The sequence below is a fragment of the Empidonax traillii genome, unplaced genomic scaffold (genome assembly GCF_003031625.1).
Source record: "Empidonax traillii isolate 1590-97213 ecotype Southwest subspecies unplaced genomic scaffold, ASM303162v1 scaffold86:size2944007, whole genome shotgun sequence".
NCBI classification, from domain to species: Eukaryota; Metazoa; Chordata; class Aves; order Passeriformes; family Tyrannidae; genus Empidonax; species Empidonax traillii.
In genome coordinates, this window is record NW_020955279.1 from 201,393 (window position 1) to 225,913 (window position 24,521).

A 24,521-nucleotide genomic window follows, 5' to 3' on the forward strand; every position below is an offset into this window, starting at 1 on the left:
CAATTTCAGCTTTAGTCTCTGGTGGCATTTCCCGGTCTGGCATCCACGAAAGAAGGATCCCACCTCATTTCACAGCAGCGCCATGCACTGACATTTATGAAGCATTCAGTCCCTGCAGTGATCAGCACTAGAGCAAAGCCCATGAGGAGTTCAACAGTTCTTTATTCAGCACAGGGTAGGGATGGTGTGTCGTAAATAGGGCACAGGGTGACACATTGTATGAGGAGGATAAGAATATTGAATAGCTGCCCATTCACTGCACAACATCCATCTTGTGCCCTGAATGAAGTACCAGCCCTGTGGAAAAAAACACAATGTAAACCATACAAGACAGTCTTTAATTACATGGTTTGGAGGGGCTTACCATGCAGCACACACAGAGAGGGTGACTGTGGTTAGTCTTCACACTGATATTTCCCAGCTTTTAAAAGTATGTTTTTCTACTATATAACATATTCCACCATAAAAACTTCACATTTGCATGCCCTATATTCATATTTGTACCAGTGTAAATATTTCTGTTTAAAACATTTTTACTTGAGCGCTGATGTAGGTAAGATTCAGAATGGCCATTATTTAATATATTGTAGTTTAAGATATATGCCTAAGATGACAAGTGCATATATCTATGTTGGTATATTGACATCCACATTTCCTTTTCAATATGGGGATAAACTACAAGAACTTTTTATATGGGCAAGAGTTCAGCCTGAGAGAATGAAAAAGGAATAAGCACGCAAAGATTGGCAAAGCACTGAGAAGGGACCAGCCCAAGTTTAGTCTCTTACAGAAAACCAGATTTATACTTTAAAGTCTTTAAAAAAAAAAAAAAAAAAAAAAAAAGAGGAAGACCCACATTACTGTCACTAGTGAGAAAGTACACACAGAATGGAATTGTTTTATGACAAAGCTTAAAATCCTTTCCCCTGTAAGCACATACTTTTACTTTTAGAGCCAGGATTGTTCTCAACCAAAAAACCAACCCCCATGCACTGAAAAATCACCCTCCAGTTCCCAGTAGTAACCCTGAACTCACTATGCTGCCAACATAACAATGATTGTAATCTTAAAGTTGTGACTTGCACAGTTCACTAAACAAAATCCATTGAGATTACACCTGGTTGAGCATTTCACAAAAACTATAAAAGTAAAAAGTACTACACTGCAAGTACAAAGTCAGATTATTGCTTCCAAAATAGAGCAGATGTAAAATCTTTGCTTTACTGCAATTAAGAAAAGTTCTAAGACTGGGGAATTTACCTTATACAACTACAGTGATGAAAAAAGACTGAAAAATTATTAAAGAGACCTAAAAATCAATTAACAGGGCATAAAACTATCCATTGAGTAACTACACTGCACACCCCCGGGACAGTCTGATAAAATGATGAACTTCTTCCAAAAAAAGGAACTCCAAAGTGGGAACATCAGTATCAGTTGTGCTGAAGAGCACTAAGCTGAGCAGTAATAACCTTGAGTAACAGACTGGTGTGGTACACACACTACAACATGAAACCACACACAGGCACAGGGACTTTGTGCTGAGCACACGATAGGAAGGAACACTTCACATTTCCAGCGCAGCCCTCGGAAATACATGAGCTACTGCAGCCATATGTTACAAATAATTCAGCCTTGGGGACAGACCTGACCTGAATCATCAGTGCAGGTTTCATTTCAATTCGGTTACTCTCGAAGAGCAGGCACCCCTCGTGCCCTTCGCTGTCCACATCAGTGATATGCTCCTGCAGGAGCTCATCAGCCTAAAAAGTTGGGAGCACAAGTAAGAAACCACAAGTAACTACTGCAGTTTTTGTCACTGAGCCTTCACCCCAAGCAAGGAGACATCCCTGGCTCTGCACTCCTTCAGTCTTTTTTATCCCCCCCAACTCCATTCCTTAGAAGACTCAGTTGTAGCTTTAAATCCCAGCTGGATGCTCCTGCACCCCTCACCCAACGTTACTGTCCTGCTCTATTTGTGTGTGCAATCTCTGAGCATCTAGGCAAAGACACACTCAGCTGTGGCAGCAATACCTGCTGATGTACACTAAGTATAACCAAATATGCCCCAAACTTCATATTCCAGCTTGGAAACCGAAAATTCACAAATCAACAGTGAGAGTGGGATGCAGAGGAGAAGCAGCAAGGGAAGGAAGCTAACTGGAAAACTGACAGTCCCTGTGCAAGGAGCAGGGAAATGGGTCTCTTAGGCATCCCAAGATTTACAAGAGGGCCAAGAAGTGACTTCCTGCTATTCAAGTCCAGGCTGAAATATAATAAACGACTGCCAGCATAACACTGACTCATATCCATCAGATTTATAAATCAGTACTTCGACAAAGAATGCTCTCTCTGTTGGCTTCACCATAGACAACTCCAAACCACTAAGATATGTCGTTTAACCCACTCAGTGTTCAATGTCATTGCTGCAAAAACCAGTTCTGTGGCACAACAGGTTAGAAGCAATATTAAAAACCAGACAACTGAAATATTGCCTGCTGTGAATACAGAAGCCTATCAGATAGCCTTTATGACTTAAAGGCTTGCAGATTAACATCAAAATTAGCCCTACTGTTGGCAGTTTTTCCTTAGTAATTTAATCTACAAAGAAAAAACAGTTTCTCACGGGTCCTTCTTCATGCACTTGTTCCCTACAGAACAAACTTGAAATATGTTAAAACAAAACACCAAACCATAACATACCTACAGGTAGCCTGTGCTTGGGAATGCCAGGCTGGTTAGAGGAGTGATTCCTTACCAACAAAGCCACAGCACACAAGCTTTACTCTTTCCATGAGTGTTGCTCAACTCCTTTCTCATGAGAAGGAGGTTGAACTTCATGAACAGACTCACATCAGCAGAGCTGCAACCACACGGAAAGATGCTGTACTTCTGCAATAAAAGCCTTTACCACTAAGACACAGAAAACGAGGCCAAATATTGTTTTCTGAAGCTCCCTAAAGTTCAGCTCTTCTGTTACAGGCTACAAACACACACGAAAAAGATGGGGGCCACATCTTGCTGTTTATCACCCACAGATTCATGCATGCTTTGGGAGCAAGGGGCATTTAGGTTATTTGTGGACACTTGAAAACATTCTCTATTATTCCAAAGTGTTCAGGATAACCTATATTCCACCTCTACTGTGCCGGGGGAAGAGAGAGTAGAAAAATTTCCAACTCTTATTGACTCACCTGAAGGCCAACACATGACTTTCTATGACCGTTTTGGTTGGGGTCACGTACCATACACGCTCAGACATGACACAAGTGGATAAGAAGGGCGCCTTTCCATAGGGCATCCCTCGGGAAGGCAGTGCCGGTGCTGCCACCGTGCAGGAGCATCCCCTGCCCGGGAGCCCTGCCCAGCCCAGGGGCAGGGGCGAGGGGGCTATGCAGGGAGCAGGGGCTGGTGCATCGGGCAGCGCTGGATAGCACCGGCACCGCCTGGGAGGCTGGATCTCCGAGAGGCGGAGCGGGCAAAGGCAGAACAGGCAAAGGCGGAACACTAAGGCACGCTAGGAAAACTCAGGCTTTCTCCTTACAGAGGAGCTCAATAACCGCTCCTGCGGTCCCGGTGCGTGGCTCTGTGACAACAGCCAGCGCAGGGACGGCGTGAGGACAGGCGGACACGGTACTGAGCATCACCTTCACGGGGGTGTGGAAGGCTGCCCCTTTCCTCAGGCCGGCCGCCGGCTCCTACCACAGCGGCACCCGCGGGCACGGCGACCCCCGGGCGGTCACGGCACCCTCCAGGCACGGCCACCCCCGGGCAGAGCATCCCCCGGCCCCCCGCCCGGCAGTGCCGCCCCGCTCACCCAGCAGCAGCAGCCGGTGCGTCTGCTTGTACTCCCGCTTCTCCGCCTTCAGCGTCTTGTCGATGCTCTTGCTCCGCTTCTTGTCCGCCCGCTCCTTGGCCACCAGGTCCTGCCGCAGCCGGTGCCGCACCTGCGGGTCCCCGTGCTCCGCCGCCGCGCCGGGGGTGTCGGGCTCGCCGCGGCCGCCGTAGGGCGCGGAGGGGTGCGCGGCGGCCAGGCGGGAGCGCAGGCTGTAGCACAGCCCCATGGTGCCGGAGCCGCCCGCCCTACGGCGCCGCGGGCATCGCTCTCCGCCGGCCGGGGCGGGCAGGGCGAGGCGAGGCGGCGGCGCCCGGGCGGCCTCTTAAAGCGGCCCCGCTCGGCGGGCGCGGGGCGCGGGTCCCGTCCCGTCCCTCCCGTCCCGCCCCCCGGCCGGTGCCGCGCCGGGCCCGCGGGAGCGCCCGCACGTGATGCGGACATGTTTTACCGTATTCTCTGGAAAGCGGCCCCGCCGCGCCCGCCCGGGAGGGGTGGGGGGGCCGCCGCTCTCAACACCCCCCCCCTCCCCTTGCCGAGTCCCTCCGGCCACCCCTCCCACCGTGTCCCTTCGTATCACTTCTGCCCTCGCCGGGGTGCGGGGCTCGCGTCCCGCAGTGCCCGGGGACTCCCGTCCCCGCTCCTGCCCCGCGGGAGGTGCCGGGCAGCCCACCATGGGCTGCGGGTGCCGGGAGAGCCGGGGGTCAGTTCTTCCCCTTCCCAACATCCCAAACCGACGAAGCCAGCGCTGGTTTGACGTTTCACCCCCGCCTGGGTAAGGCTTTTGCCCCAGTCACGGGTTCAGGTCGGGGCCTGAGGTGATATCCCAGCCTCTGGAATGTCGTGAGGGTGCTGCGGCGTCCTGGTCCATGGGGAGGTCATGTCCAGCTTGGGCACTGCACCAGAGCTCCTCCAACAAAGCACCTCTTCCCACTGGAAAGAAGGTCGTGGCACTGAGACCTGCACCATTTTCATGCCCCATTTTTAATTCATTTCCTGCCACACACGTATTTGTCAATGACTTCTTGTTATTTTCTACCAATGCCATCATCTAGTGCAGAAGTTACTGATGGAGCTTGCTCTGGAGGAACCACCTCTGCCTTCTAACAACAAACTTCACAATCACCTCCTCAGTTCTACCGCTGTACCTGGGCTGGGGTGATGATGCTGGTTGTGCTGTACCCCCCTCCCTGGCAGCATGGTCCATGCACAGCACTGCCAACTTTGTCATGCCGTATTTTGTACTCATCTCCGGCCAGCTACGAGCATTCACTTAGGAGATGACTAATACTCTCTGGGGCCTGGCCACACATCCTGCACTCTGGAGTTGAAGCTTTCCAACCAGCTCTCTGTGCTGTAGCCTGTTCTCTGCAAATAGCCTGTGTGGTTCTCACCAAAATCTCTGTTTCTCCTCTCGAGGCTTTCTCACAAGTTAGGCGTCTTCTTGATACAGATTTCTCTTTCAAAATCATCTGCAGGTCTATGTCAGCAGAAGGACAGATCCTGCTCCAGTGGCCCTCTCTTCCCCCTTTATTAGCACCACGCAAAAGGCTGAGCAGGTCATATCCTCTATGACACCTTTGAGGGTTTCTGTTGCTGACGCATCAGAACAGCTTTGCCAGGGGAGGAGCTGCCCACGGAGGTCGCTGCTAACCAGGTGAGCTAACCAGCACTCTTTTTTGTTCCTTTTGTTACTCCCAATCTTGGGATCCAGCCTTAAATCAACTCTTTTGCTTGCACTGGAGCAGAGGAGGAGTGGTGCCCCGGGTCCAGCAGAGAGCACAGTCCTGGCAGGCACCCGTGAGGTTTTGATGAGGCCCTGCCCTGCAGGAGGGAGCTCAGGCTTCTCTGCAAACTGGCTCCCTGGTGTCCTGTTCCCATAGTGGTTCCAGGAACAATCAGTGACAGCAAGAGAGGGTGCCAGAACAAAGTTCAGGAAATGTGTTTGAATGGCCTGTGAGTTTGGGCTCAGGCAGTCACAAGCACGTGCTTCACAGTGGGGACATGCCTGGAAACACTCACGTCTGTTCTGTGAGGAGATGCTCTCTGTGTGTCCCTTGCAGGAAGGATGCTTGTCATTTCAACAAGTTTATTTCTATTTGACTCACTTTCAGTCAGGTCTGGTAACTGATGGCCAGTCTCGTACCTGTTCTCTCCTGCAAGTTATCCTGTGGACAGTCAGTGTGTCTCTTCCTGAAGAAATACATCACCTGAGCAGAGGGAGACAATATCTCCTCCTTCCCTGTCCCTCCTCCTGCCCATGTCCTGCTCAAGGCACCCAATCAATCACTCTTTGCCTGTCTGTTACAGTAATTAGTAAGTGTACAAATGAGATCATTACACGGCACACAAGTTCACTTTACACATCACTGTTAGCCCAAGGTTCAGCAGCAGTTGCTGCCTGTAACAGGAATGAATCCATCTCACATCAGGCTCAAGATGCCCACATGACTCATTCTGTCTCCACTGCTGTAATGCCTTTTCCTCTGGGACCCAGAGTTCGTTTTTCTGATGAACACACCCCTGAGAATGTAATATAACAAGAAAATGTAAAGGTCAGCCTAGAATATTATTAATAGTAGTTTTCTTTTTCTTCCTGTGCTTTTTGGAGAGACACTAAAACAAGAGGAGTTTTATAGACAGGACAGTCCTTTGAAGCGCTCTGGGTTGTGGGGATCTGTCCATGTGCCACCTACAAAACGAAAGGGAACTCCCAAGGGCTGTAAGAAAAACAAATCCAAACTAACCCAAAAGCTAAAATGGGATATTAGTTAGCAGCATTCAGCTTACGAATTTGTTCTCCTGGCTCTGAGGGTAGACAAGCAGAGTTTTCCTGTTTGTGCAATTCACAGCAAAGAGAAGTTTAAGGTCAATCCGTCTTGGTTTGGTTACTCTGAAAACTTTTCCAGTGGGTGACAAGTTCTACAGAGCACACTTAAGCCTGCCTTCACTGCAATATCCATCCTCTCCCAGGTATTCTCTGAAGTAGAAATCTGAAAAGAAAGTAGGATTTCAAAGTGGAAGACAGGCTTTCCCTCATCCTATTATTTTAAACCCTAGAAAAACTCAAACCCTTATCAATTACTTGTTTCAGGAAACCAGAAATTTCACGTCCTGGTATAGCCCTGGCTATGGTCCTGCCCCTAGGTATAGTTACTTGAATTCCAGCTCTTTACAGTGTCAGAGGCACAATTCATCACTTCCCAGCTTACACCAGTTTTAGTTGGTGGCAAGAAGTGACAGCAAGGATAAAGTCACATGTTTCACCTGGGTAAAGAGTGCCGACACAGACTGACAGCTTCTTGAAACCACACACAGCTTCAAAGACAGAGGAGGAAATTACCTTGAAGGTCTGCCTCTTCCTGACTCCCAGCAGGGAGGGAAGGAGTGGAGGGTTGTCCTTCCCCAAACACTGGGCTGCAATCTCTGCATTTTTATTCTGTTATTTCTACCATCTGCAACAGGGGGAAACAAAAAGTGGAGAGGTTAAAAAGCAGAGTGGGTCATCTGTGAATGCAAAAAATACCACAGAAGAAAAGAAGAGGGGCAACAACTGTGAGACTGCAGTGTTAAGAGACATGGACACATAAGCAAAAAAACTTGGAGCAACACCAGGAAATATGACAGCAAGAGAAATGGAAATGAGTAGAATTTGCATTTATTCGTACCTTGGGAGGGAAGATAATGGATCGAACTCAAACTCCCACCCCTATTACTGTAAGGGGATCTACAACCTTCACTTCTTGATGCTGAGCGCCACGTACGTGTCAGAGCGGCTGCTGGTACTGCCCTCCCACAGGCAGCCTCTCCAGGGCACGGCTTTGCACTCAACTTTTCCAGTGTAGGTGGCAGCAGCCTGGCACTGTGTTAAACACATCCCGGGGAAAGGCGGGAGCTTCTCCAGCGGGCCCTGGCATTGCTGTGCACAGCGTGGCCGGAGCAGCACAGGCTGCTGAGCACCCCTGGAAATAAATCGCACCACCCAGTCAGAAAACAGGGCTTTTAGGGCAGAAGGAGAGGAATCTACATTTGTGGAATTCGTTCAGTGTTTTTATGACTGAGCACCCACTACAGACTACAAGAGTTTTCCTTTCATTTTAGCTGAAGCAGGTTCTACCTGGTCTTTGCTTTTGGTCCTTTGCTTCACTCAATACTTACTTTCCTAACATTCCTCCGTTTCCCACGTGGAAGTTTATATTTCAAACAGTGACTAATTTCAATCTTGGGTTCCTAAATCCTTGTTTAAGTATCCATCTAAACTGTTAATTTTTTTGTTTTCTTTCAGAAAGCCTGAAAACCAAGAGCTCCTGATACATAAAACCACAAAGCCACCATCAGTGGCCTCCTCACGTCTCCTCACCTAAAAGCTGGTTCATCTGCAAAGTAAACACCATGATACACAGATAAGGCACGATAGGTACCTTTCCCCTTGGCTATCTTTATGGTTGTTTTTCCCTTGACTATTTTTGTTTGCAGCATCATGCCCCGGTTTTCCTTCAGGAATATCAAAATACTTTCCCTTTTCTTTTTCCTTCCCACTGCAAACCATGTGTGAGGTTCTCTACAGTGGCCTTCTCCACCCTAGAGCAGTCACCTGAAAACATATTTATGGCTCGAGGTAGAAAAAAGAGTAAATCCCACTGTCAAACTCCTTCCATTCAGACATCACTTAACCAGATGATCTTCCCAATTCCACTGAGATTTTACTGGGCTTTATACACATATCTGGAATTAACCTGTCACAGAAGAGGTGCCCTCAGCTGGGCTAGAAAACCACTGGCATTGCACTTGTGAAAACAGCAAAGCAATGTTTTGATAAAGCAGCTTATTTCCATTTCTTAACTGCTTTTCCTACAGCCTGCAGATACTTCCTGCTTCCCCTCTGTCCCTCTCCAGCAGATAAAGGGACACGTTTGTTGTTGAGATCATTGTGGCACCCTCAGCAAGCCGAGGTTGTCATGGGACTCCCTGCACAAACAGAGCAGGTTTTCAAGGATAATACACAGCATAAATGAGCAGTCTTGTTCTGTCAACAAAGTCTGTGTGTTTATAAGGACCCTCGAATGTGTTTTTAAAAATACTCGGGCGGGTATTTTTAGCTGCGAGAGCCTCTCCAGCCGCCCCTAACACACCGAGACTGTTCCCGGCGCCGCTCTCCCCCTGCCGCGGCCGTCTGATGGGGGAACTCCCACCCGGGGGTGTTTCGGCAGGAGCAGAGCCCTGAGCAGAGCACGGCCCCGTGTTATTCAGGCTGCACTGACATCTGTTGGCTCTTATCGGCTGGGGTAGGAAAAAGCAGCCCCGTGTGGTTTCACACTCTGAGACAGCGCCCGTGGGCAGGAACGACTGACGGGGCGAGCGGTCCCGCAGCAGCTCTGCTCGCACCGGGGGTGAGGAGGGCTCATGGACAGTCCTGGGCAGCTCAGCAGCTCCGTTGGCAACGTGATGTATTCCCTATGAAACACGCAGTTCCCAGCGATCATCCTTCCGACCCTGTGGCTGCCCTCGTATCCTGAAACAGCTCAGATTGCCTTTCTGCAGGAGAAGGCTGAAGCCAGCCTGGAGAAAGCCGTGTGCTCCTCTGCCAGCGTGTTGTTCGGTCCACGTGGCTTATTAAACCAGTAGGACATGAACACTCATTTCTGAATCAGTGTCTGAGAAGATCACATAACCTTTTGGAAAAAACAAGTAAGATCTGAGCAAAAGCGTTTCACTCGAACTGGCAAACTCTTACTCAGATGTACAATTTGGATGATATAACTGTATGTTTGGTACAAGAAGCAAAGAGCAACTGTATGCCCTGGAGTTCAGCCAGCATCCTGCTTTGGTTAGAAGCTCCGTCCTGCAAATACCGTATCATATGTCAGAGCTCTTATTCACGGAATTAACACAAGACTTATCTGAAGTGGGTAACGGCGCTACAAGCTCCTCTGTCAGGCTCAGTGAGGGAGCAGTTACAGCCCTCTGGTTTTAAGTGACTAATGCCCGAAGTGTGGCGAGTCCCAAGCCTGACTGGGCAGCCCAAGGGGTTTTCTGAGAAACACTCTGCAGACACGGGGCCTGGCTGATTTGGGCACCGATGGTCCTGCAGAGCTTTGTGAGTGAGAGAAGGAGCAAATAAGTAGCACAGAGGTGTTGAGGGCATGGGAGGAGGTCACAGGAAAGAGGTCTTTTGGAATAGCATAAACTGGGAGGGCAGTCTTGAGGGAGATGGAGACTACCATCCATTTCCTGTTTGAGTGGAAACAGCTCCAGAAATCCTTCTCCCTGCTATTCCTCAAAAATACTTTATAAGTGATTGGGTCAACAGCGTTTAATTTTGGCTGTATGAAGTATAACCTCATTTTTAAATGTCAGATTTGCCCTTTGATTTTAAAGACAGTTTGTGCTGTTCAGGTTTTGAAATAATCTAAAACAGAATTAGCTTATTTTACAGCTTTATAAATCTCTCCTGGTTGGCTCCAGTGTTAAGTAGGTTGTTAAATTCTACCAGTAAAGATTTCATCATTTCTCTGAGCGCTGCAGTTTAATATTTGCTGTTGAAGCACTGGGTCAGGCTGACTTTGCCTGCTAGACTTCACTGTTCTCATGCAGCTTTAAAGGAGAAAATGTCAGAGAAACAAGGGATCTGCTTTCTTGGTTAAAAAGCACTGAACATGAAAGCATTGCTGGCTGTGCAGGGCAGGGAAGGTGGGGAAGGCTGGTATCCCCACTGCTGGCAAGCCCTGGAGCAGCCTGGCAGCTCTGCCACCGAACAGCTCTGTGCCAACGCACTCCAGAGCCAAGGGAGAGCTGGAGCTGCCAGGACCAGGGAGGCTGAGCAAACCCAGGCTCTCAGGAAGGCACTGCAGTGACATGCCTCAAAGAGCTGGGAGGCAGCAGCCCTGCAGAGGAGTTTGAGCTCCCACTTACACCTTTTCTGTATATTCTTTCATGCTGCCTGAACACCTGCCTCTTGCCTCTCATTAGGACTGCAGAAAATAGAGGCATCAATGCACCATAGCTGCAGTTGTAGGAATAATTCTGATTATTTGTGCACCACTTCCAGGGCAAAACACTGTCAGTGATGGGAGGTGAACAGGGGATATGCTCCCTGAGCACAGCAGCTGCCTCTGCTCTGTGTCACACACCACCACTCGACCCCGGCTCTGGGAACGGTGTCAGAGCTTCCCCAGACACAGGCTCCTGATAAGTCAGTCACAGCAGTGAAGCAGCAGATTTTGGTCTCTGTTCCTCGCTTCCAGGAGCACAGTTCACACCATAAGCTGATGAAAACTGAAGCTACAGCGAGGGCTGCAGAGGGAGGAAAGCAGAGCATTTCCTCAGGGCCAGTTCCACGCTCACAGGGGTTGGTTTTTAATGTTCTCCTCCGCTCCATCAGTCTGAAATGAGCCTAGCTGGCCGCAGGAGATGGCTGGCCCAAGGCTGGGAAGCCCATCCTTCCCCAGCACGGAGCTGTGGCTGACGCCGAGAGCTGGAGTCCTCTAGATGTCACCAGTGCCACGGGCTTGCTGGTGCCTGGTCCTGCGGCAGCACATCTCAAAGTGTCCGCCAAGAACAAAGGCAGAGCTGCTGCCTTTGAGATGGCCAGCTTTAAAGCCGCCTGTAAGCTGCTAATGAGTCCCCAGTGTATTAACACCAGCCTCATTAAAAGTTAAAAAAAGAACAAAACTGCTTCATTTCTTTTTCACCGTTTTGGCTGTTATTTCACTCTGTGCTTTCTCATATCTGGTGTCTGATCAATCCAGGTGTTCTGTCCTTGCTGATGCTGCAGTGCTCAGGTGAAGGCACAAAAAAAAAAATCAGTAATTTACCCCATTTCGTCTTCTGGTGCAACAACAGGAAAAAAACCTGGAGAGGAAAGTACAGTGTTCCTTCTCATCCTCCTCACACGCTGGGTTTTGCTGTTCATCTTCACTGTCGTGTTTTTCAACTTCCCAATACATCTGTAGAGTAAGGAGTTGTTAACTCTTTGCCTGGACAGAGCCAAACCACATCTGGTTGAAGACCCCAACTACAAACATGTTCCAGCATTCTGCCCAGACTCTGGATGGGAGCTCTGCTTCAGCCAGTGATTAGTTGCCTTTAAAACTCACAATGACATAAAAGGAGACTTCACACAAATACCAGCCTCAAAACAGCTTGTAATTGTTTTCTTGGCAAATAGTCATAAAGAGCTCTGTGTTTTCAGAGCTGCAAAGTTCATTCACAGCTAAATTTGGCAACAGAAGTCACAGACCCACCATACACTCTGTTGGGTTATCTACTACAAAATCTTGAGCTACAGATTAAAAGGTAAATTCACAGAAGTATTTCAGTTTTCACAGTTTAAGTAGCAAATGGCTTCAGTAAATAATTAATATGAGAGAAAGAGGATTTGCTGAGTGAGGCAACAGTATCAGTATCACTAGATCATTGTGTTCTGCCTTGCTAGTTAATTCTGCCTTGCCTATTACTAAGGGAATAGGATTGCTGCTTGGAATGTTCTTTAAAGTCTCTCCACTTGGCCTGTTAAGCATTTAAGGATCTGTTGCATACAGACTGTCTGCAGTCACCTTAAACTCAAGAATTAGACTTTTGAACATTAACAAACAAACGAACAAACAAACACAAACAAAAAAGAAAAATCAGGGTTTTTTTGTTTGCTTTCAATTGGAAGAAAACCTCTGTTCCGACTAGTTATTTGTATCAGGTAAGAAACCAAGCAGAGAAACTCTGATTTAGAAAGCAGGATCCTACAGCCACATTTAGATTAATTGTTCAGCAATAAAGAGTCCGGATTAAAGTGAAACACAAGAAATCAATAGTTCCCATTTTGGAGAAAATGAGGATTATTGGACAGAAAGCAAATCCCAACCTTTGGTTTGATGATTGGAAATGTATACAGTAAAAATACCTGCAGAGCAATCGATGGACACAGTTTGTGTTTTCCACTGGAGAGAACTGAGGGGGGAGGGAACAGGAACAGCTCCCTGGAAGGTTGTTCCCCCTTCCTGAGGCAATGTGAACAATTCCTGCCAGCCCACATTTTGGGGAAGCCTCACAGTTGCTACACCAGCCACAGAGGTAACATGACAATTGTGGAGGATAATTTGCCTTCTGGGTTTATTTATTAGAATCGTTTGGCCATTTGCTTTGATAGCAAATAAAGCCATTTATTCATGGCTAGAACAATGCAGTAAAATGATGGGAAAATTCCTAAAGTAGCTGGACTGGGATTGAAATTGAACCAAGTTACCAGAACAGAGAAGAAATATTATAAATTGAGAAATGTGATTTTTAGGAGCTGCATTCACTAAACAAAAATATCCAGGAGAAAGAGAAGGCACTGCCTGGACTAAAGAACTGGGCACATATGCAGGGCAACCTCAGAAGCTCTGCAGTGCTCTCTGACATATTTATTTGTCAGAACCTTGGAAGACTTTTTTTCCCCCAGAAGATTTTTCTTATAGATAATGTCAGAGAAAAAAAGTGAGAGAGAGGGGGAGAGAACAACGATGCTTGGAAAGGAAGGGTTGCTTTTAAAAAGTCCTGCTGTTGGCACAGGGACATTAGTTGTGTCTCACCTTCACCACCAGCCCTTTTTTTTTTCTTTTTTTCTATAAAGGATTTTTCCTTAAAACAGCCTTACTTATAAAATATGCATGGTTAAAATTTTAATCTATCATATTTAACTTCATTTATCCCGCTGAAACTTTTGCATTCTTACAGTTCTTGTACCTGAGTGCAACTTAGCATGGAAAGCTCTCCTGGAAAAAAGGATAACTTTTCCTGTTGTTCTATTACACAAAAAAATTTACTTACTTTAAATTCTATTAGCTGAGTTTTTAATTATCTGACATGAACTTGCTTTCCTGTGTTTATTAGTTTTGGAAACTTGTTTTGGAGAATAGTCTGCACAATATACCCTTGGTTATTCTTCACCCTTAAAGAAAATACTGACTTGGTAAACTTTGTACATGAAACAATTGGACAACATGAATATATGACCTAATTTATGAGTGTTGCTTTTTTTGGCACAGCTTACCCCTCATTGAAAGCAGCACCCTGTAACCACGTTATTAGCTTGGCAATACTCACTGCACTGAAGAGGGAGCTGAAATCTCTGCTTCTCCATTTCATTAACAATCCAAACTCTTTACAGACCCACACCTTGAGAGAAAAATGAGCAATAAAACATTGTTGACTTCCAAAACATGCCAGTCCTCCTTTAATTTTATTTTAAACTGGCCTTTTGTCAGTATTGTGTCTGATTAAAAAAAAATCAGTATCTCAGGGTTTTCCATGTGCTATTGGTTAATTTAAAATACAGGTTTTGTTCATTAAAGGTTATTAGCTGGGTTCTACTTTCATTGGTCAGGCAAGAACCACTCTGATTTCATTAAAAGATATTTTATGGGGGTAGAAGAAAACTCAGGAAAAAGTGCTACTCTTTACCTTTAAAAAGAAACCAAACCATCTCTCATCACCTAAAAATCAAAGTTTGCCCACATCCAGATGGGATCACACTCACCCTGATGAGAAAGTGCATCAAAGATGTTTTGAGCCTTGTTTAGCAGTAGCTTGGATTTCCCATTATTCTTCACACCAGTGTTTTCTCCTGCTTTTTACAAGGGTTGCTAATACAAGAATTCAAGGGTGTTGTGCTACATATTTTACCTTTTGGCTATGGCTGGGCAATAAACCATTGAATGAGGAAATTCCAGCACCAGATGAGCACTAACTGTGACAGAGACCATGACTGGACCAAGAAACAAGTCCAAAGGAACACTGACCCCTGATTCCCTTCCTCATTCCTTACAGATCCTTTGGGCTGCCCATTTGTTTGGTGCAGACACACATTTTTACTCTGGAACGGATTAATCCCTGATTTCGCTTCGCACGAGGGAATCCAAAAGCGATAACATAGAAAATCTATGCAATAATATATCTCATTTTTGAGGCTTATTGAAATTTAAATGTCAGCATTTCTTCCCCTGAGTGTTTGCACGTTACAGCTGCTCCACTTTTGTTCTGCTGGTTGGGTCCTGCATCACTGGGATGGCTCGTGACCAGAGGCATTATGCCTTGCGTAGTTCCCAATTCCTTCCTGCTTTTGGGAACATCCTGGTTGTCCTAAGTTTCTTTGCAGGGCTAAATATCTCCCCAAAGGAATTCTCATCAGCTCTGGCTTCAAACCACACTGACTGCCAAAGTTGCTTCTTGGCACAGGGATAGGAATTCCACATTTTCTCACTCACTGGTCAGGTGAGCCAGCCTCTGAGGGAAAAGTAAAACTGTGTTTTCGTTCTGGTGCTGTATTGTACTCTCCCTCAACCCAAAACACGTTAGGAATGATGTGAGGGACAAACCAAAATTACTTGGCAAAGGCATTAATGAAATCCATGCCATTTGGTGTGTGCATTTTCAGCCTCTGAGGGCAGGCCACAGGCAAAGTCCAGCACTCGTTATTAAATCTTGGGAGCTTGTTCCAGGACAACCAGTTTATCATAGCCCAAGAATTTGGCTTTGTAAGAGAGCCTGGAGTGGTGAGTGGCCAGTCCTGGAGCCTGCTCGGGAGAACCCTGTGGTGTTGGGAACACCTGTCATTTGGTTTGTCGGAGACACTTCAGCACGGGACACGGAATTCAGAGGGGATCGTGCTCTGTAGCCAAGTGAAACCTTCTCCTTCCTATGCTGACTTAATTAACTGTTGGGGAAAAGAGCCATTTGGTGATACTGAAGAAAAGTGCAGCCATTAGGCATCACCCTCCTTTCTGATAATGCTCAGACCTCACAGTGCACTGTGCAACACCCACACAAAGCCAGTCCTGCCTCCAAAGCCTTTGCAACCTGAACTCGCTAATTTATACTATAAAAGCTATGGCCACTGGGACAGACATCCTCTCCAAGGTATGTTGCCTTTCTGACTTGTTTAGATAGTTTGCAAGGTTCTAGTTCTCTATCAATTACCAAACCAGGAAAGGTGTTACATGTTTACCTCTGCGAGTTCTGTGGAAAAATGAAGGTGCAAATGTGCTTTAATTGCAGCTCCTCTTGTGCATTCACAGTCTGGCTGTTGCTAAGACAACATGTGATTGAGAAACAGAAGAAGGATAAAAAATAATCTCTCAAAAAGGTGATATGGAGTGGAAACAGTAAGGAAACAACACAAGTTTATCCTAGGGTGATTCTCTGACTTTCTCTTCAGCAATACAGTTAAACATCGAGCTTTCTTAACTAAGGGTGGAACCTGTTACCAAAATATTCTAAGGACAGTTTTAATAATTATCAGTTGTGCAAACACGAGCACTTGATTTGTGTACACAGGTACCTGTTTGTCTGGGAGGTCCCAGGTGTGCTTTTGCAAACCACTCAGCCCTGCTTTGCTTCGGTGCTGAAATGGGAACAAACTTTTGATATCACATAACATGGGGCAGAGGTGGGAGATGTGTTCCTGCTGGCAGGAGAGACCTCCCAGTCATTCTGGGAGCAACACAGAGTATCACAAGGACCACACCTGGCTCCTGAAGCAGAAGTTTCTGCAGCCAAGAACATACCTTTGTTTCCACCAGTTGTTCAGCTCTCACTGGTTGCTGTTTCCAGTAAGTGTATTTGGGAAAGACAAGTGGATGCCATGTAAGGGAGAAGACAGCGAGTTACATGTATTCAGGAACACTAACCACTCTTTGGGACTGCCAGTCTCCTCTGCATTTTTGACCTCAGTTGCTAAGTGACAATGTTTAAGGCAAGATAAGTCACCTGCTATAGAGGCGTTTGCAGCCACAGGCAGAGATAATTATAAAAAAGGTGTCAAGTCAGTGCAGTGATAGCATCATGCCCAACAGATTTGTTTTCTTCTCATTACAGAAGGGGACAAACCACATAATCTTCTTTTGGAAATCCTTGGTTTTCTGCTTAAGGGAACATTAGTTAAACACTGGAGCTATTTCTGTGCTGCCACATTTTTAATTCTCAGCCTCGGTGGCAGAGTGGTGGCACACGGAACACTCTGTGCTCTTCTGGTTCTGTGTGGCCCAGTACCAGGTAAGCATGAAAATCAAATGAAGTGTTCTTTAGCACAGATCTTCAGAGGGATTAAACTGTCACTTCTCGAATTCTGTTGGGTAAAATGAAAAAGAAAGATTTTGTCAATCTAAGCTTAATGGACGCCAATGTGCCAGGCTGAAGGAGCTGCTGGATAAACCTGCTCCGTGCTGTGCTCCTTTTGATCCACAAGCTGGTGCTGAGAGTTCTAGGAGAGTGATGGCTCTTTGACCCTGCCTCAAGGTGGGAGTCCTGTTTTAATAACTGAAAGGTTGCTGAAACAATGTCATGGGAGGGCCAGGCAGTCCCAAGCTCTGCTGCATATCAGGCTGTGGTGTTTACCAGGAGGAGGGCCTTGCAGTATGAGCAGGATTTGCACTGGCTGCTTGTTGGGTTGGGGTTTTTTTTTCCCCAAACACAGTTCCACTAATTTTCATCCTTCTATTTTGTTTGGCTTTCTCTTTTAAGGAGAGCTGGAACGTACTTGCCAGTTGGCCAGAAATCATTTCAATGACTGGTTCAGTCAGTAGGCTAAATAATCCATTACCTGCATGGCATAAATGGAGTGTAAAAGGTTGTTTAAAATAAAAATCCTGTTTAGATGTTTGTGACTGCCAATGGAGAGGAGATTTATGAAACAAATAATACTTTCTCAGCTACCTTGGTACATTGTTCTTGATTCACTCTGCTTTAGGCCCTCTCCCACTAGGATCTTTATTGCACAACTCCAGGAACATTATTCCTTGAAACTGCTGCTGGCCCAAATCCTTTACTTTTTGCTGTTACTGCAGAAGTATGAGGAGGATCTTCCCACCTCATGACATTGCATGTGTTCCAGGCTGGAAATGGGTTGTGGGTCAACCAGTTCTCACTGAGCTGCTGCTCCCAAAAACAGCCCCAGAAAGTGGCAGACACAGCTTATCTTCCCAGCAGAGGAAAGCACAGGAAAACATTTTAAATGCTGGCTTCACCTTTCTCAGTTCTTACTTAGTACCCCATTTTGGATTTCTTCACACCAGATTTTGAAGAACTATATGGTTATTTCGGAGCCAATGCAGAGGAGATGATGGTGCATCTCATTCAGCTTGTCAACTGGGTTCAAAGCCAGCTGCCACCACCCATGAAGGGACCAGATTTGAAAGCATTACTCAGGAGCACTTGGATGATTTGCCTCAGCTGTGTCAAATATTTTCTCACCCACAGTTTTTACAAATTTGGATTATACCACCACACCGTGGATTCCTACGTGCTGCTCGTGGAGGATGGGCAGTCTGGAGAAAAGCTGTGGCTGAAATCTGGCCATGGTGTTGCTGTTTGCTGGTCACTGTCGTGGCCTTCCAGCATTTTGCTGAGTCTTGGTTCCTCTCCCTCTCTTTGCAAAGGTTTGCTTGGGGCAATTTTTAGGTTTGGAAAACTGAGAAGGCAGAAGAGACGCAGGAAAGAACTGGACAAAGGGTGGCAGAGGAGGGCTGGAGCTCTGCAAGGGGAGAGCGAGAACAGGGGGAGGGATCACAATCCACAGTACCCCTGGCTGTCCTTTGATGCTCGTTCAGGAGCAGGTGTTGACTGCTGAGAGGACTCCCAGCAAGGGGATGCAAACAGCTCTCCAAGCCTCACGTCACTGTTTCATTCCTCCAGCACGAGGCACATTTTGATCCTACAGTGAAGCCTTCCCAGTGACCAGGGACTGATCAAACACTTCACCTTATCTGGGGCAGAATCTCACAGATGTTTCCTGGCAGGAACCTTGAGCAGAATAGCCAATGTTTCAACATCACATACAAAGCTGGGCCAGAGCCAACCCTTGATGGTGTTGTTTTGTGTTTGCCTATAGCGTTACATGTGCCTGTCAAATCCGCTTCCTGCCTGGGATATCGGATCTGGGGATGGACAGCTTCCAAATCCTGGCCAGCTCCAAAGTAAGCTGTGCTCCACAAAAATAAAAACAATAGTATCAGAAGAAGTATAAATACTCGGATGAATAATTGTCTCTTTATTATTTCCTGACTTGCCAGCTTACATGTGTTCCTAGGAGGGGGGCAATTTTAAAAGACAGAAGCGAAATTCCTGCTGGCCAAAGAGATGATACTCTCACAGCCTTTGTATCCTACATGTCAAAGTGATATCCAGCAAAATATGCATTTAAGAGCCATCCTCATCCCTTCTGATATTCATACAGTGGGCTTTGGATTAGGTTTGTGAGCTTGCCCACTGTTGAGGAAGTTATTTTGCCATCAGGGCATGATTTCAGACAGATAGGAAAAGTGGTGAAGTGTTAGGAAATTGCTTGTGAAGGATGTGGGATATCCAGTCTTTGGAGAAAGAATGACAGGCAGATGGGGAAGAAAGTCATGTGTGAAAGTGGGGGTGCCCATAACAAACAAATGGCTGGTGTGTTAAACACCAGGCCAGACACACTCAGTGTCTCCTTCGCTTCAGCTTTAACCTTAGTTCTTTGGGAAAAGTACTTCCAGATTTGCAACCTGGATTTACTCATTGGGGCTGGTTTAAATGGGAAACAAAAAAAAAAAGTTGTAAAATATAGTAGAATAAAAGTATTTGACTAGTTGAAAAAAACAAGATTAAAAAAATTTAATGTTTCTCATTTCTTAAGGAATTTCTAAATAAAATCTCAATTTTCTGGTCATTTCTGTAACACTGGAGTTACAGATTTACATCACCGAGTTGTCACAAGGACAGTGTTTGTAAGACACTGAATTCACATAAAGTATACACCTAATTTAGAGCAGTTATTGCCTTAATTTTGTTTTCAACAACTGCCTTAAACTACATGAACACTGCATTAAAGATACTAATAAAGAGAACAAAAACATTAAGTGGTATTGAATTATTCTGTGGTTAACTGGTACTACAATGTCAAACATTCTCCCATACCCTGGTCTGATTTATGTATTTCTCTGGGTTAAAAATGCTGTTTAACAATCTCACACCCTTTTTCCTAGAAAACAGGAATGATTCATTTGAACTGCTTTTTTTCCTCCCACCCCTGTGGTTCAGGCTATTTCATGACCACGAGCTGGAGGACTCAGAGAGGTTTTATCTGTCCGCTTTGTGCTTTGCTTTGCGGTGTCCAAGTCAGAAAGACTTTCTATTTCCTGCCCATTCTGAATCGCAGGATTTCTGCTTCAATCCCTGCTTTGGCTCTGCCCGTTTTTCTTTCTTTATTTTTTTATTTTCTGTGTCATTTTATCTTTTCCAAGGCCAACAAAATCCTTCTGGATGACAGCTATTATTTACCCACAGGTATGTTTTTCTTACTACTGTGAAGTTTTTCTTAGTGCTGAAGTGAGTAACTTTGCAAACAAGACATTTTTAAAGTACAATGAATGTCCTTCAGGACCAATGTTAGAGTGGATTAGCAAGGACACGAGACTTCAAATGTTTTGTTCGTGGACTGTAGACAATTCATTGACTTAAAAATGAGAACTAAACGGAGTAAAAAGAAAAAATATTTATTCATCCTAAAGTTTCACTGGCTTTCAGAACAAGATTTGCTTCCAGAGCTTCAAACCATTAAGAATGTCTGTTGGAACCATCCCCTATACTTAAAAAGTCTGCAGATTCCTCTGAGAATAATTATAGCTCAAAATTCCAGCTAATTTGGTTTCTTTACCCCCACCTCTAGATAACAGTGGCTGTCAAATATTATCACAGTTTGGACTTTTTCCCTGAACCACTTAACTACATTGTGCCACCAGTGCAGGAGAACCATTTGTTCTGCCAAACACTGTTGGGGTTGAGGGTGGCTGGCTACGTGTGACCTCATCCCCTTGCTGCTTTGTTACTGCACAGGTCAATCCTGAAGGTAAAAACTCCATTAATGTAGAGAGGAATTCCAGGACAGATTTAGATCAGATATTGGGAAGGAATCCTTCCCTGTGAGGGTGGGGAGGCCCTGGCACAGCTTGCCCAGAGAAGCTGTGGCTGCCCCATCCCTGCAAGTGTCCAAGGCCGGGCTGGACAGGGCTTGGAGCAATCTGGGATAGTGGAAGGTGTCCCTGCCCATGGCAGGAGGTTTGGAACCAGATGGTCTTTAAGGTCCCTTCCAACCCAAACCCTTCCATGATTCCCCCTTCCCTCATGTAGGACTGGTCCAATCCTAAATAATTCCTCCATGAGTATTTCAGACACATGGTCTCCTCTCTGGCAGCCTCCCCTACGCTAAATTCTCTCTGGTGCCTGGAACAGCTGCTTATTCCTCCAGCTTGGGCCTTTGAGATGTAAATAGTGTAATCTGACTTCAAGAGGCAAGGAAATATTAGCAGAATTTAATGTAAATATTGTATAAATCATCCCAAAATAGCACGGCTACGGGATCAGCCAAAGACACTAACTGAAAGTTAAACAGACTAAGTAAATATAGACTAAATATATTCCCCTCCTGGAATTGCCTCTGGAATGGATCCAGACAGGAAATAGGTTAAAATGCAGTCTTGTGGCAGCGATATTAAAAAGCCATTGGCCCGTTTGGTGACATTTACAATGAATTTTATGTACTCCATACATTTTTAATACATGCCGAGTTAAATATTATCAAATCTATAAAAAGATTATGGAAAAAATGTCTGGTTTCATATGGGTGGACACTGCCTGGAACTAACTCTGTGGCTTTTGTGTAAGAGAAGCATTTGAGAGAGAACATGAAAGGGAAAAATAAAAATCCCCGCAGTGCAGTTTTGGAAAACTATTACTGGTCCATCCAGAGCTCAGAAGTCATCACGTATCAAGGCAACAGAATTTCCAAGACACAAACCACAACAAGGACTAAGGACTGAGATGCACTAATTCCATCCCTTACACATGCAAAGGGAGAAAACCCAATTTCATTGGCTGGTGTGACTTTGTGCAGCTTCTGGGTCAGTGCAGTGGAAATACAAAAGGGCCCTTTCCTGGATGCTTTTCCAGCAGGTCTCTCATCCTGCTGCAGCAAACACGACAAACAGAACCTTTGTGCACAGGTATTAGAAGATAAAAAGATGCTCTCACTCACCTAGAACAGTCTTGGAATATAGGTGCTTGTCTTGATGTCCAAAAGATTATTTTCCAAGGAACTACTTCATCCAAATTGTCCACATGGCAAATAGGATGGGGTTTCCTGCCTCCTGCTCTCACTGTTCCCGCACACAGCAGGAGATGTGAATGATCCCTCCACACCCAGCAGGGCTCAGCTACCCTGCAGATCCAAACCAGAGGCTGCAGGCAAAGCCCAGCAAACCCAGAGGGAACCCAAATGGGTCTGGCCTAACACGACATGTCAGAAAAGACCTTTCCTGCAATTAAAAAAACCCATCACAGTCAGGTTTTTCTTGTGATTAATCATCAACCTCCTCTTGTAAGTGCTGGGCCTACAACTGCAGTGATTTAAGCTCTAGGACCTACAAAACAACTTAGAGAGGCACCTCCTGTGGTTGCTCAGAAGGCACCTGAGGAGTGGGAGGACACCTGGGGACCTGGAGTTTGGGAGTCCCCAAGTTTCACTTCTTTATTTCAACACTGAGGTGACCTGTGGCAGCTCCCTGAGCCCTGTTCTGCTTTGGAAGGGTTGATCCAGGGCTCTCCACAGAGGGAAGGACCCAAGGCCCAGCAGTTTTACAAACATCTGCAGGTGCACCCTGCCCAGAGTAGGAGTGTTTCTATTTAAAGTTGCTTAAGTGGTGCCAGAATACACTCGAAGTGCAGTCACCCAAATCCAGAGGTCAACCTCTGGTGTCTGGAACAGTTTCCTGTAAATAACTGCTGCTCTGTCACATGGAAGGGCCTTGGAGCTGTTTGTGTTCGTGCTGGTGGAACACAGGTAGTGAAGACATGGATGTCTTCAGCACCCTGCTCACCTCTGGCCATGCAGGGATCAGCACTGGGCAGCAGCTGCAGAGGCCAAATTCCAGCTCTGCTGCTTGACATGGGCTTATTTCTTATTTTGGTAACTATCCCACATATTAATTTCTATGTATTTGCTACTTCTAAGGCAGTTTTGGGATGTCCCCTTTTGTAAATTGCTTCCAGGTCTCACACCAAGATGCTTCAGGGCAAAATTGTCCAGCACCTGGAACTAGGTAAGTAAATCCAGGTGTGGAAGGGGTCTTGAAGGAATTAAAATTCTACTTGTTAGGGGTCAAGAAACACTGTGAACTTCATGGGAATGATCCCATTCAAGCCCTGTGAAAGACAGAAGAGAGAGAATCATTTAACTGGTAAATACAGCTCACAAATCACTGTCTGGTGTCCAAGGTTTGTGCTCTAGAGAATAGACCTTTTATCAAAACAGAGAGAGATAATAATGTACATCAGGAATAGCAGGGGATTTTATTACAGATTTGGAAAAAAAGATACTTGGATCAGACTTTTTTACTGTTAGGTGTTGAATTATTTATTTTACTCTGCTTAAGCAAACTTAAGCTGGTATTCAGTTTTTGATTTCCCAGAAAATTATCCCATTTGCTTTTCAAGGTATTTCATCACAAATTTCCTCATTAGGAGGTATTTCTTTTTAAAAATGGCTTCTATTAAGTGCCTTCCAAATTAAATCCAGTAGAATTATATGCCTTGAGACACAGTAAAATTGAAGAATATGATCATCAGCCCTCTAAACTGAACTTCTCTGCTATCATTCTGTGAATAACATTAGAATTTAGCCTCATGCCACAAAGCCACAGGTTACTTTTTATGTAAAAAATCTGGCAAAACACTACATTTCAAAATTAGAATTGATTAATTTGAAGAGTGTTCCTACAAGATGGGGATTGAAGGCTTGATTTCAGAGCACAGAAATTAGAACATGCTGCCATTTGCTTCAGTGCTCAGTAATGAAAACAACTTCATCAACACATTTCCCACGGCAGTTTTTGGTCCCAGAAAATGCTTTATCCCAAGTGTCCAGAATGACCAAAGGCAGAACCCATTTAGATACAAATCTCCTAAAACTCTGCTCAAGTGGAGCAGGGAACCAGAACAGCAAGGGGGAAACAAATCCAGGAAGTAATGAAGTTCTGGTGGGTTTGTTTCATTGTTTTTACAGCTACATTCTGTCTAAGAACCAAACAGGGCCAGAACAGAATGAAACGTGGTTCTTCTCCCTTCTCCATTAAGCTTTCCATGAAGTCCTTAATCAGAATGACCAATGCCTAAGCCAGATGTCTATCCCACTGTGGGAACTCCAGGAAAACCAACACCAGTTCTCCAGAGATCCCCTCTGACACAGGAAAAGGTGCAATCCATCCCAGCCCAGCTCGACTTCATCCGCAAAGCAGCCAACTGTGCGCTGGGGGATTTTTCACCACTGACACTGGTGGAGAGCCAGGGAATGTCTCCAAAGGCTGACGCTGGAACCGCAGGACAGGGACCCGGTCGCTCCGTTCCCGGCTCTGCCGCTGACGTGACACCAAAGGGGACAAGTCACTTCCCGAGGTGTCCCAGCCAAACCAGCAAACCATGAATGGCTTGCACAGACACTCACACGGTGCATCCCTGGCTGCTGCTTAATCCAACAAACGCAGGGAATCAGTCAGTTCTCCACAACTGCTCCGTGGAAGCTGTTCCTGTCTTAGGCCTGGTCTGGGATGTGAGTGGTGGGAAGAGGAATGTGCACAAACTCTTGGAGCACTCAGTGTTCTCAGAAATGTAAATAACGCCAGGGAACACCACA

General features: G+C 45.8%; 1 protein-coding gene across 3 annotated transcripts in view; it reads right to left on the minus strand.

The window, feature by feature from the left end:
• GNAS (GNAS complex locus) overlaps positions 1-4,081 on the minus strand; it is a 140,439-nt gene extending 136,358 nt beyond the window's left edge. For all 3 annotated transcript variants that reach the window (XM_027881226.1, XM_027881228.1, XM_027881227.1), the window contains exon 1: positions 3,818-4,081. In XM_027881226.1, the coding sequence (XP_027737027.1) occupies positions 3,818-4,064 (247 nt within the window). In that variant the 5' untranslated portion in view covers positions 4,065-4,081. The remainder of the gene's footprint in view (positions 1-3,817) is intronic.
• Positions 4,082-24,521: the final 20,440 nt, after the last annotated feature.